Raw genomic sequence first — 14,306 nt, 5'->3', positions numbered from 1 at the left:
TTTTAAAGAATTTGCATAAAGCTGAACTGTTTTTATTGATCTGTAGCCACTCTAACTGTGGCTATACCCAGTAAGACTTTTTGTGCTCACTGGGTGCAGCCAGCCTCAAAGCTCTTTCATCAGGTGGCTGCTGGAGAAATTAAGAATGAAGGGCACTGGAATGAAGGGGTGAGTGGGTGAGGAAATCATGAAAAAGGGAGGATTAGATAAGGTTTTCTTGCCAGCCTCCCTCAAGCCTCATTTCAAGTGACAAGGAAGAAGACAGTTGCTTCTATTTCCTGCTCTGTGCCCGCACCCACAGATACAACCCATGTCTCAGAGGTGATATTGAAGAGGGTTCAGGAACTGCAGTGACCTTTTTTGAGGTGTTGGCCTTAGGTGATTGCTTCATCAACTCATTGGAAAACACATCTGTTGGTCTAGGAGCTTTTAAGCATAGCAACCTTTTGTTTGTCAGTAGAAATGTCAGGATTAGCAAGAGGAGTTAGGTTTTAGACACTGTGGCCCACGTGGTGGATCTTATTAAGCCCCGATTCATTTAAATAAAATGCAATAATAATAGCTTCATTGTAATCATCTTAATGTATTTTTAATGTGATCCTTCATTGTAAATTGAAGCACAGTGCCCCCATCAGTAGTTATACCCTGCTGGAAGAGTTCCTAACAAAACTTCTCTTTTACATTTTAGCAGCATTCTGTTCTCCAGTTATCGCCCGCTGTTCAGGGGTATTAATGTCACAGGAATGTGTTCCCTCGTTATTGCTGGAGGTCTCTGAGTCACAGTTTGCACATACGATGAAGCATCAGTGTAATGAATTCATTTATCTTAGAGCATCTTTTCTTGTTTGAAGGCTATGTGTGTTCTTCGGTGTTTGCTTTTTTTTAAGATTTTTTTTTTATTATTGGGGAAGGGGAACAGGACTTTATTGGGGAACAGTGTGTACTTCCAGGACTTTTTTCCAAGTCAAGTTGTTGTCCTTTCAATCTTAGTTGTGGAGGGTGCCGTTCAGCTTCAACTTGTTGTCCTTTCAGTCTTAATTGTGGAGGGCGCAGCTCAGCTCCAGGTCCAGTTGCCATTGCTAGTTGCAGGGGGCGCAGCCCACCATCCCTTGCAGGAGTCGAACCCAGCAACCTGTGGTTGAGAGGACGCGCTCCAACCAACTGAGCCATCCGGGAGCTCAGCGGCAGCTCAGCTCAAGGTGCCGTGTTCAATCTTAGTTGCAGAGGACAGAGCCCACCATCCCTTGTGGGAGTCGAGGAATCGAACTGGCAACCTTGTGGTTGAGAGCCCACTGGCCCATGTGGGAATCGAACCGGCAGCTTTCGGAGTTAGGAGCATGGAGCTCTAACCGCCTGAGCCACCGGGCTGGCCCTTTTTATTGCTTTTAAGGAGAGACAAATATACAGTGTTAAATAAAAACTTTCATGTCCAGAAGTGTTTCTGATAGAAAGCATTTATTGAGCCACATGCTAGCCAGAAAAGGACCAGGTCCTGGGGCATGCAGTTGGAACCTTCTGACCTCCAAAACTCTAAGACAGTAAATTTGTGGTGTTTTTTTTTAAACATTCTTTTTATTCGTGTTGTTTTAAGCCACTAAGTTTATGGTAATTTGTTACAGCAGCAGTAGGAAAATAATACAAGGGGGATATAAGTAATAAACAAAGAACGATGTTTTGATGAGCTAGGAGCCTGCCTAGCTGGGAAAAGTCTGACAGAAAGATTTGCTTGGAGCCAGTACTAAGGACAAGAAGAGAGGAGGGATGGAAATAGGGTCAAAGAACACAGAAATTGGTAGAGTCCCAAGAGCTGAAGAGAATGTGTGTATTAGTCTCTAGGGCTGCCAGAACGGAATACCACAGACTAGGTGGATTAAAAAACATTCATTTTCTCACATTTCTGGAGGCTAGAAGTCCAAGGTCAAGGTGTCAGCTGGTTGGTTTCTTCTGAGGCCTCTCTCCTTGGCGTGCAGAGAACCGCCTTTCTCACTGTCTCCTCACATGATCTTTTCCATGGGCATGCTCTGTTCAGGGGTCATTGTGTGTCCAAATTTCCTCTTATAAAAAGACATCAGTCAAATTGGGTTAGGGCCAACCCCGAGGGCTTCGTTTTTAACTCAGTCACCTCTTTAAAGGCCCTGTCTCCAAATACAGTCACATTCTGAGGTCCTAGGGGTTAGGGCTTCAACATATGAATTTTGGGGAGGACACAGTTCAGCTCCTAACAATAGAGTTGACAAATGGAGGAACAGCCTACAAAATAATCACCTTAATCACATTGGAGATTAAGGTGAGATGTGACAGTTCAGTGCAGCGAAAAGTGATCTGGGATTGGATGCAAAATTAAAAAAAGGACTTTAATGGGACAATTGGCAAGCATTTGAATAAGGTATGTAGGTTAGATAATAGTATTACAGCAGTGCTTATTTCCTTGTTTTGATAATTGTGCTATGGTTGTGTAAGATGTCAATATTTGGGGAAGCTTGGGTGAAGAGTATATGGGAACTCAGGCACTGTGAGGGTTCAGAACGAGTCACCCCAGATGTACTTCTGAGGTATGCGGATTGTTTTCATCTAAAGGCAACTTTTGCTGCAGGTAGGTTCAAGAGAAACTTCTGCCCCTCCCTTAATTATCTCAAAGAACTTGAATTAGGGGCCCAGCCCATAATGAGAGATTATCAAATATAATAACCTCCTTTGACCTACCTGTATGGCAGGGCAAACTACTAATTACAGAACATGTGCTCTCCCTGCAATGACGTTCCGAAGCCCCAAGGCTCCTCACCTCACCCTTAGCTCGGGATGTCTTATACAGCCATTTTCTGTTTCCGTCTGAACCCCTCATGCACGTGGGGTCTCAGACTCTCTCCTGAATGCAGGGTTCCCATGCATACGTATGTATTAAGTTTGGTTATTTTCTCTTGCTAATCTGTCTCATGTCTATTTGATGATGAGGCCAGCGGGAAGAACCTTGAGGATAGGGGAACCTTTCTTCCTCCCCCACAGTGGTTATGTAAGATGTCAATATTTGAGGAAGCTTGGATGAAGAGTATATGGGAACTCTGTACAATTTTTGCAGCTTTTTTTTTTCTAAGTCTGGAGTTATTTCAAAATGAAAAGTTGAAAATTAAAAAAATTAAGTAAAATAAGGTAAACAAATAGAGAATGAGAATGGGATTGGAAGTTACAGTGAAGGAAGGAAAAGAAGCAAGGAGGCACTCCACGAGGTCACAGATTATATCTGCTGTTTGGGACTCCAGTGACCTGCTTCTGGGACAGTGCCTGGGAGCTCAGCATATAGTGTAGTGCCCAAAAAATGGATGCACGTGACTTGTAGTCATCTTTTGTTATCAGTATATATTGAGTATTGCAATTTTGATACAGGTTTTTCCTTTCTTAAAATGTGTATACATTTTTGGGGGGCACCCTCTGTGTATTGGGAGGCAGTATTCATTGAGTCACAGACTCGGAAGGGGACAAGGCTGTAGACCCATTGAGCCCCACTTCACATTCATGAAAGGCCTCAAATTTAAAATTTTGAATTTGCCTTCAAAGTTAACAGTCAGTGCATTGTGTGTGTTGCAAGTGTGAATTCCTTGCATGTAAGCATTTAAAATACATTGCCATCCTGGTACCTGAGTTTTGGTATCCGTTCTTCTCCCCCACCTTTTTAATTTTTTTTTTGGTGGGGGGGGGGAGTTGTACTCCACATACCATAAAAGTAATCATTTTAAAGTGTATTTAATGGTTTCCTGTGCAACCATCACCATTAATTACAGAACATTTTCTTCGCCCCCCCCCAAAAGAACCCCATACCCAATTAGCAGTCACTTGGAATGGCCCAGCCCCTAACAACCACTAGTCCATTTTCTGTCTCCATGGCTTTTTCTATTCCGGACATTTCTTGTAAATGGATCATGTATTCTGGGGACGGACCAGCCACCTTTCAAATGCTCGGCCCGCACAATGGCTAGCGGCCACGGGATTGGACCGCGCAGACTGGGTGTGCGCAGGGCGCCCAATCGTTCTGGAGCGTCTGCAGGAGGCAGGTGCAGGTGACAGGAGGAGGCTCCGGGAGTGCGGGGGCCGCGGCAGGCGCGGTCCCGGGAGCCCGTGGCCGTCTCAGGCAGCCTCCCACGAATCGGCATGGCGGGCTGGTGGCGGGCGCTGGCGCGCGCGGCCAGGCGCTACCCATGGCCCACGAACGTGCTGCTCTACGCGGCGCTCTTCTCCTCGGGCGACGCGCTGCAGCAGCGCCTGCGGGGCGGCCCGGCCGACTGGCGGCAGACCCGGCAGGTGGGCACCGTGGTGGTGGCCTTCCACGCCAACTTCAACTACGTGTGGCAGCGCCTGCTGGAGCGCGCGCTGCCGGGCCGCACGCCACGCGCCGTCCTGGCTAAGGTGCTGTGTGACCAGGTGGTCGCTGCGCCAATAGCGGTTTCGGCCTTCTACACCGGTGAGGGGACTGGGGATAGAAGCCTTGGGGGGATGGAGGGGGGGAGGAGCGGTGTTCATGGCCAGGGAGGGGGCTGGAGGTGCAAGGGCCGAGAAGTCTGGGGACCCGAGGTTAAGGGAGCTGAGGGGGAGAAGTTGAGGAGCAGTGGCTGGAGAGGCCAGGTATTAGGTGGGTCTGGGATGTGAGGGGCCAGGATTGGAGTTGGAACTTTGGGGCTGTGCGTAGTCTGCGGCTGGAGATTGCAGGAGGTGGGGGTCGTGCGGCGTAAACCAGAACTCAGGTGAAGCAGGGCTGGGGGGTCCATGTGCCCCTGTCAAAGGTCCACCGGAATACGGCGAGACCCCAGCCCGTTGCCATAAGCAGCCGCAACCTTTGTGACCTACTTGTGGGTGGTGGCCTCCTGGTCCTGGGAAAAGCCAGGTCTGGGTCCACAGGTGTTTCTTCTACTGGCCCACACTCCTTTCCAACATAGTAATATGTGAGGAGGCTTGGGACTCCAGGGCAGAGCTGGTGGAACCTTAGGTTGGGCCAGGTTCCCCAGAAAATTCACGCTCTGGACCCTAGACCTGCTGTGGTAATTAGATTTTCCTGCTGGGATCCCAACACCCTGTCAAAAGCAACAGCAAATGTGAGGGGACCTCAGGACTCTATACCTGTGAGGATCCTGGGAGCCCCTTCCTTAGAAAAATCTGTCCTGGGGCCTGAAGGCCTGACTTCTGAACCTTCGTTGGGGCCTTAAATATCAAAAACAATGGTCAGCAATTTTGATAACCTGGAAGGGAGTGCGCTGGGAGGGGCACCCATTCCCTAAGAAAATCCAAGGGTCCTGGGCCTGGCCTTGACAATGGGGACCACAGGTCCTCCTGCCACGAGGGTCTTCTTGTTAGTGGCTATTGGTGCCTTTCAAACCAGGTTGAGGTCGTCAAGTCACTGCCTTGAAGAAATTTACACTGTCCCATGGATCTTGTTTTGGGGGACCAGATTCCGTTCCTTTCTTCACAAACTCCACAAGGATGGGGCTGCCTGATGCAGGACCCACACTGAGGTCCGGAGAATGGGGGATCTGAGAGGTGGGGGCCCCTGGCTTATCACATCTGTGTCTAATCTCAGGGCAGAACTTCCTGGCCAGATTTGCAGACTGGTTCATCATGCCTGTTACTACAGAGGATACACTGGTGAAGGGCTTGGTGGCAGGAGGCTGGGAGTTTGGGAATCAGATTCCCATTAAATCCTCAAACAGCCCAGTGAAGCAAGTACTCTTATTGTTCCCATATTACAGATGAGAAAACCAAGGCTCAAAGAGGTGAAGAGACTTGCCCCAAGACAAGACAATTTGTGCCATGTTGTCTCAATGAGCGTTGTCAGTATGCCTGAAAGCAGAAAGGTGCTGCAGTAACAGGGTTTGGAATCAGTCCTGCCCAGTTGCTTCTTTGTTTTGCTTTTCAAAATTCTGGCCCCGTTTCCCTCTGGTCGAATTAGAATGATGGGGGAAGTTGGGAAGGGGCAGGTTGGATATTTGTTCTAGGCACTTCCGACTTGGAAATTGCTTGTATCAATTGCTTGTATCACATGATCCTTTGTGCTGGGCCACCTTGGGGAACTTGAGTCGTGATTAAGAGGTCGGGCTAGGAATGCACACCTGGGTTGGTCTCAGACAGCTGTTAACCCCCCTAAGCTGTTTTCCTCCTCCGAAACTTCCATCCTCACTCAGGCTGTGGTTAGGAGGGTGACATGTTAGGAGGGTCAAATGAAATAACACACACCAAGTGCTTAGTACTTGTTTAGTGCTGGTACATGGAATGCGGTATTACCAATATTCCGGCTGGGTTTTCTTATGAGTCCTGTTCTAAGAATCCCTTGCAATTGGCTAAAAAGATCTTATTTCTCTTTCCTTCTACTCACAGTTGGGGGAGAATTTTTAAAGCACTCATTTTTACACCCCTCCTAAAATAAGAGGGCTGTGTTCTTGCTCCCTAAATTTCTTTCCAAGGTTGCTGAACGTTAGAGTTTTCTAAATGTTTTTAGGAAGGCTGAATTGGTGTTCTTTCCAATTCTGATTAGAAAACCTCTTTCTTTGATGGGAAATTTGTAGTTGCCAGAATACACACTGCCCATCAGCCTTTTTAAAAAAGAAGTAAGTTAAATTTTTAAAAATTTAAACATTTTACAGAAAGTTTGGAAGGGAGAGAAGAAAAGTCACCAATAGTCTCACTATGCTCATTCTGCTGTTCTTGTGAATTTTCTTACAGTTTCTTTTTTTTAAAAAAAGTCATTCTGCTATAACTTTTATACCTGCTATTCATATTTATCCTTCTTTTTAAATTTATCCAGTTTTAGAATGGAGGTTATATTCTGTTGGGTCAAAAGGGACATACTAAGTGAGTGATAGTGGTGGTTACTTTATATATTGAAATAGGAAACTTGAACATGAACTGTTATACAGTATTCTTCCTACTGAATCTTTTAAAATTATTTTGGTGTGTATTTTTGCAAATAGGTATGAGTATTCTCCAGGGAAAGGATGACATATTTTTGGATCTGAAACAGAAATTCTGGAATACATATAAGGTAAGACAGACTTTTGAAAATGCAACCAAGATATTTCTGTGCATTTTTAACATTACATACATTTTAATAAAAAATATTCTTAAGTTAGGGCTCCAGGCGGTTGGCACAAGGGTACAATATTTTGACATAGAAACCTTACATTTGTTTTGATAGATGAATGAGAAGAAACTTTAAGAGTGTCTATGCATGAGTGTCTCTGAATTGTAGCCAGTATTCACAATGATTTCTGATGTTCTTATATTTAATCTTATTAGTGATTAGAATTTATTTAGTGAATTTCGGGGCCAAAGAGGTTACTGCAGAAAGGAATAGTAGCATTTGAGTGGCTCAATTGAATCATTCCCACTTTCAGAGTCAGTGTTTCCATGTGCGCCTTCTGCTGAGTCCCTGTGAAGGGAACCTTATTAACATTACAAAGGTACTTGCAGAGAAGGATGATATTTCCTAGGGTTATGTCCAGGCCTGAAGTAAGTCACCTAGTGCACTGTTGACTTAATACAAACATACTCGTACACAGTCCAGTCCAACAAATATTTATTAATTTACTCAATGAAGATTTATTGAGCAGGGTCCTTAAGGTCTGGCAAAATCAGGGATGCTTTCCATCCATGGTCTAGAGCATGTTTGATTCTATTCTTCACTAAGGTGAATTTTCAGGAGTGCAAAATATATACAGGCTGACCTAGGGCTTCACATGTACTTAATTCCCCATCAAGAGCAGTGCCAAGCCACACCCAGTATTGCCTGCGCTGCTTCTAGAATCTTCTGTTGAAAGATACCCAGCCCCAGAACCAGTGTCACCCACTTGATGGCTGGACTTGATAGAGAAGATTGAAGCCATCTGCTTCCCCTGAGCTCCTCTGCTCAAGGACGGTCCTTCTTCCTTCAGTGGGGAAGAGTATTCAGAATTCTCGTTATTATTCTCTTGGGGCAGAAATTGTGGGCCCATGGTGACATCAAATGTGATTTTCTTCTGCTTTATTTTGGAAAAAAGAACAAGTTTTCTCATTATACCATAGATTCTGTGGAGAGGTGCGTCAAACATTTATAAAAAGCAAGCAAGCAGAATTGCGAAAGGAAGGGGCTTCAGATAGGGATTTGCAGATGTTTCAGATTCTTTTCCCTTAGTGAAGACATACAGGCTCCCTTTTTGGGGTGTTGAATGCCATGCCAGGGATTTTGAACTTCAGTTGTAGTAGCAGCAAGAGAAACCAAGTCTGGAGGTTATTGTCACCAAGTTCAGATAAGAAATAATGACACAGTGGGAATAGGAATGATCTGAGAAATATTGAGGAGTAGAATTGGCAGGTCTGGATGATTGGAAATGGACAAAGATACATATAGGATGACCCACAGGTCTCTGCCTTGGGTAACTGCATGGGTGGTGGTTCATCACTTGAGATAAGACCTGGACGACAGTGAGCCAATTTGAGAAGAAAGATAGACGAATTCATGTTGGGAAATGTTGGGAAATGTTGAATTCCAGATGCCTTAAGGATATTCAAGGGGAGATTTCCAGATGCCCAGAGGAGAGCTCAGAGCTAGAGATATTAGATATGGGAGAAACTGGGTTAAGACTAGGTTTTCAATTCAAGCTTGATCAATGAAACTAAGAGCACAGAAGAAAAGAAGTAGTACCCAAAAGGAATCGGTCACAAAAGCTCTTATAGCCCGAAGGATATGTGAGACTAGAATGGTTCTTTGTTGCTGAGGAATTAACCCCCTGCCCAATCCTAGTTCTTTTCATGAAGGTGAGAAGCATCTCCCTAGTTTATTTGTTGTTTACATATAAGTAGTACTTGAGCTTCTTGGTTTTTGTGGGGGCTTTTTCGTTTGTTTTTTTGCACAGACGATATGTATCTCCTTGCACCAGCTGCAATATGGCATCTCAGAGATATTATTTCTCAGAAATGTATCTGATAGTACACTCTTCTCTTTTGTGTCGTTTTTTAAAACTATCATATGGAAATAATTTTAAACTTAAATAGCAATAACAGTTCAAGAATACCCGTATATCCTTTTCCTAAATTCACCTATTGTTAACATTTTGCTCCCCTCCCTTTTTTTCTTGCTCTATCTAACCATCCATCCATCCTTCTAATGTTTTTCTGAATTATTTGAGAGGTAGTCACACACAGAATTACTGTTTTTACCCCTAAATTAAGTATCTCTTTTCTAAGAATAGTCTCATATAACCACAGCATAGTTATCAACTTCAATAAATTTAACGATGATAATCTTTTTATCTCATCTACCACCCATATTCCATTTTTATCACTTGACCATCTATAGGCCTTTCTAGCATTTCTTTTCCTTACAGTACATGATCCAGTAGAGGATCAGGCATCACCTTCAGTTCTCATACCTCCTTAGTAACCATTAATTAGGAGCATTTTCTTAACCCTTTAAAAAAATCTGTTATACACTATTTTTGAAGAATATAGTACTCCCTTTTTTTTTTTTTTTTTTTTTTTTTTTAGTACTCCCTTTAAAAAAAAATAAAAATAAAGCATTCCTTTTTTGGGGGGTTGTCTGTTGTTTCCTCATGATTAGACATAGGTTATGCATTCCTGACTGGAACCCTCCATCTGTGGTGATGTGTCCTCTTCAAGGTTATCCCAGTAGAAGGCACAAAATATCCTTCTGTCCTTGATTGGTGATGTTAATTTTGACCAATACATGTTGTTATTTTGAAAGCAGTTGTCTAACAGAATTGATACTGATTCTGGTAGACTTTTCATTCTAGATCTGTGAATATAGCTGATAGAAATGTCTTGCGCCTAAAAGCTTTTCCCACAATTTCCCACCTTCTTACTCAAGAGACCTTAAGTCGTCTAATTTAATTGGCTTAGTCTGAAATATAATACCACCTCCTCATTCTATCTCCCTTGTTCTTCTTTTTCTTTTTCTTAGTTTCTGGTGTACAAAACAACATAATGATGAGACATTTATACCCCTCACAAGGTGATCACCCCAAGTCTACTACCCACGTGACACCGTACACAGCTATTCCAGTATCATTGACTGTATTCCCTATGCTGTACCCGTGACTCTGTGTGTGTGTGTGTTGTGTGTGTGTTTGTGTGTATGTGTGTGTGTATACATGTATATATATTTCAATTATAGTTGACATTCAATATTATTTTATATTAGTTTTGTTTCTCTTAATATTTTATAGAAGAACTGTGGGATTGTTTTGTGTGGTTAAAAGGCATTCTAATGAAGTTTTTGTTTGTTTTTTTTAATTCCAGAGCGGTCTGATGTACTGGCCTTTTGTACAGGTGAGTTTCACACTACCCAGAATGCTGACTCCTGGCTTTGGTTTATATGGAGCACTAACTTATTTCCTTTCTGTTACAGCTGACCAACTTTAGCCTTGTTCCTATTCACTGGAGAACAGCTTACACTGGACTCTATGGTTTTCTGTGGGCCACCTTCCTTTGCTATTCACAGCAGAGTGGTGATGGCACATTGACGTCAGCTTTCACCTTCCTGCATTTAAAGGAGGCCAATGCAGTTGAAAGGCCCCCAGAGAAATGAAATGTCAGGGACTCCCTGAAAGTGACAAATTTTTTTCTTAAATGTGAACGGTTGCTTGCCAATGAAATACTCTACTTACCAGATATGTGCTCCATTTGGAAGAATTACTATTCCATAGACCAACTTGTTTCTTAATTATCAATCAGTACTTTAAATTTTATCCAAACTTTTTTTCCCCATTTTTGTCAGAAAGTATTACTTCTCTAATATTTGCACTTCTTAAATACTTTAGTTAATACCAATAACAGTGCCGAAATGGCGTTTTATAATTATTAATATTTCTATCTTAATATTTTAATGCCATTTAATTATATTTAATGCATTTAGTTATTAATGCCATTTAGGGAACCAGTTTTGATTGTACACTCGTACATCTCTCTTCTAACATCTCAGGTTATTCCTAAACACTTTTGAATCAGATTATCTTTTATACCAAAAATAGTTCTTACAGTAAATTTCTATTTACATAGAACTCAATCAAGGACAAGATTGAATAACCAGATCCTCCCCTCCAAAAAATACTATAATTATTTTATGCTGATACTAAAGTTCTGTAAGTATATTTTAAATCATTAAAAAAAACAGTGTATTATTGGTGTGTCCTGTATAGACTAATTTCATTGATGTTTTCTTCTATTTTTGTAATTTCTAAATTAAGCACTTTTTAGTTAATGGTTTTTAGTTTTGAGCATATTCAGTACCCCACTTCCCAGACATATGAAGTATACAAAATATTTCACTTCCTAAAGATACATATTGATTGGAATTTCTGGAAAAAAAATTGAACAATTTTTCTTCCTATGGAAGGAAGAACTCTATTCCATAGGTTTTCAGGGAAAATAGTAAACCCAAATTTCACACTGATGTTGTATTTTTAAAAATCAGTGCTTTAAACTAAATCTTTATAGTAATCTTTAAGGTAGACATGAGAAACTTAATCCAGTCTTTCAGATTTATTTAGTTTGTCTCACCTGAAAACCAGTGGTTTTAAAATATATGAATATTTCAAGAAGTTTCAGCAAATTTCACCTAAGAATTGAACCACAATTCTGTTGCTTCCAATGGAGTATTGCACAAATTTAAAAATGTGAAGCACTGAAATGTTAATACATTTATGTTGAGAATTTATGTTTAAGATTAATTTAAGAATATATGCTGAAAAGTTTTAAAGCACATAAATTTATATAAGTCATAAGTTAAGTATATATAACTTCTAAGTACATGATTTATTTGAATTTTACTTTATATTATTGGGACAATAGTAAGGAAATTCCTAGATAGTTGAATTCTAAAATAATTTATTTGCATTGTTTTAAAAGTAGTTAATACAACAGGAAAGCTATTTCTCAATGCATAAGACAAAATTTGTCATTAAAAAAGTGTATCTAGAGTAGCTATGGTAAGTACTACCTGGCAATCTTTTAGATGAGCTTCAGCGTTACTTTTATGACGGAAAAATAGTGTTTACATTTTATATACAAGTAATTGGGAAAACAGACCTTGTTTATACTGTCCAGGTGAAAATTGATGATTCATAAAAGCATGGTAATCTTTATTCAATAATGTGTTAGACTGTACTATAGAGAATACATAGCACACACACATTTTCCGAATTTTTGCAAATAATACACTTTCAATTTTTAATGCAAGAGTACTTTTGTGTTTTAGTGTGAGACATGGAACTTACTCCAAATAGTAATGTTTATCTGTTTTGAATGCTGCCCTCCTTGGTAAAACACTCTAGACTTTCCAGCATTTAGAACTGATTAGGGGCCTCCATTCTTCCTCCAGATTTTCCGTTCCATAAGGTGTCACCCCACCATGTTCTTCTGGCCCTACATTTGCTCAGGCAAAACCTATAATTCGTTTCCCTTAACAGAATTGAGGTAGACTGGATTTTCAAAGCAACTTTACCCAATACGTGTAGAAAACAAAGGGAACTTTGGAGCGTATCAAAAGCGTTTGCTAAAAAAAAAAAAAAAAAGCCTTACAGAATAATGATTTCTGGGCCTCTCATAGTTAGCTTGAACTCGGGGATCACAAATCCTGTCCTAGCTCTCAGGCATTTGGACTATCTCCCCTGTAACTCTAATGACACTATCCCAGCACTCTTTTTCTGACTCCCTGGTTATCTATAGATAAAGACATTGAATTTTGATATTTTCAGGTTGCATATAAAATAAGGCCTCCAGGTCAACTCTGTTAATCAAATTAAATATAGATGTTCTCTTTAATTGAGGTAAATTACCCAGAACTACAATTTCTTACTCATCCATCATTACTATATACTTTCTTTTTTGTCCTTCTTCCAAAGATTGTCATCTTTTAGGGTTTGAAGCTACTGAAAATGTTTTTTTGCTCCATGGGCAATTCACTTTTAGTTCAGTGGAATTTTATGTGAATTTTTACAGAGTGTTTGTCAAACCAAATTGTATCCAGAACATGCTGCTAATATATTCTGGAGGCAGCTTTCATTTGAAATTAGGTTCATCTTCTGAAAGTATTAGAAAGTTAATGGATTTTTTTGTGCCTGAAGATTTTAACCTTACGTTGGCTACATTTAATCTAGTTTTAGCCACAATCTTTAGAATATAAAGGGACCAAATCACAAAAATGCAATGAAAAAAAAATGATTGAAAATTGTTCTTTTAATTCTCTCAATGGACAATAAGTGAAAGGAGAAATCTGGAGTTTAAAGATAAAGAACAGATAAAGATCTGTGAACAGTGGCTAACCAAGTGAATAGAAGAGGATAATAACTGAGTAACATTTGGGGCATATATTAAAAGCTTATCTTTTCCTAGTTCTCTTCCTTTTGTAATTCTGTGTTTCACTAAATGAATCTTTATTCATCCATATCTTCCTTCTTCTTTCTGTCGAATGGCTATACCAACCCCCCTTCTCCTGTTCTTCTCCCTTTCCCCCACCCCAACTGTGACCACCTAAACACTCCAGGGAAATAGAATGCCGGCGATGAGGTTAGAGACTGGCGCATTTAAGTGACATGACAGCCAAGCTTATAGAATTGGTGGCAGAGAGCCCTCACTGGCGAGAAAAGGAGGAAGGATCAGACCTGGGGAGAATTTTGCAGTGCGTAAATATTCTGGAGGCAGCTCCCATTCGAATTTAGGTTCATCTGAAAGTATTAGAATATTAATGGATTCTTGTGCCTGAAGATTTTGAGTTTGCATTTTCCCTTTCTTTTCAGAGATCCTCTCCTTTCTCTGTGTGCCTTTTCCCAGCATCCTCTCTGGCTAGAGTGCTCTATCTCCCAAATTAGTTCTTATTTCTTTGCCTCTCAGAACTCCCATTCTCTTCATGTGAGTGATTTCAGCTAGATGTAGAAAAGTAGGTTTATTAATTAAGTTAATTTACTTAGATGTGGCTGACAGCCTTTCTAGCTGTTTCTATTTTTATTTATTCTCATTTTTTAGTTTTTAAATTGTTAACACAAATCTGGATGAAATTTCAGGAACTATTGCTGTTGTGGGGTGGGGTGGAGAGAACAGGGTGTATTTTTGGCGGAAGATGTCTGATACCCTTTACATTGTGCCGTCCACCTCCCATTAGATTCAAACCAGCCTGGCAAAGATCATTGCCATGTATGGCTCCAGGCCCAGAAAGTTGTGCTTTCTTAGGGATGGTTATGACTTGTGGGCTTTCCGCAATGGGTGATCTTTCCACAATGGGTGATCATTATCTGTTTGTATGTTTGTATTTCCTTCAACACTCTGGCCTTCTGGAG

The 14,306-nt window shown here is 41.1% G+C and overlaps 1 protein-coding gene across 2 annotated transcripts in view; it reads left to right on the top strand.

Moving 5' to 3' along the window:
* The first annotated feature begins 3,956 nt into the window (after positions 1 to 3,956).
* The window catches only part of MPV17L (MPV17 mitochondrial inner membrane protein like), a 36,339-nt gene continuing 25,989 nt past the window's right edge, over positions 3,957 to 14,306 (top strand). Inside the window, exons 1-4 of one of the 2 annotated variants that reach the window (XM_019710394.3) lie at positions 3,970 to 4,453; positions 6,951 to 7,021; positions 10,273 to 10,302; positions 10,382 to 11,153. In XM_019710394.3, coding sequence (XP_019565953.2) covers positions 4,144 to 4,453; positions 6,951 to 7,021; positions 10,273 to 10,302; positions 10,382 to 10,561 — 591 coding nt within the window. In that variant the 5' untranslated portion in view covers positions 3,970 to 4,143 and the 3' untranslated portion in view covers positions 10,562 to 11,153. Of the gene's footprint in view, positions 4,454 to 6,950; positions 7,022 to 10,272; positions 10,303 to 10,381; positions 11,154 to 14,306 lie in introns of those variants that run through there. The other variant, XM_088801232.1, reaches the window with a different exon arrangement.

The sequence above is a fragment of the Rhinolophus sinicus genome, chromosome 10, assembly GCF_057876585.1.
Source record: "Rhinolophus sinicus isolate RSI-liver-muscle chromosome 10, RSI-T2T, whole genome shotgun sequence".
NCBI lineage: Eukaryota > Metazoa > Chordata > Mammalia > Chiroptera > Rhinolophidae > Rhinolophus > Rhinolophus sinicus.
Note: the sequence above shows the minus strand (reverse complement) of the source record. Positions and strands in the feature narration are given on the sequence as shown.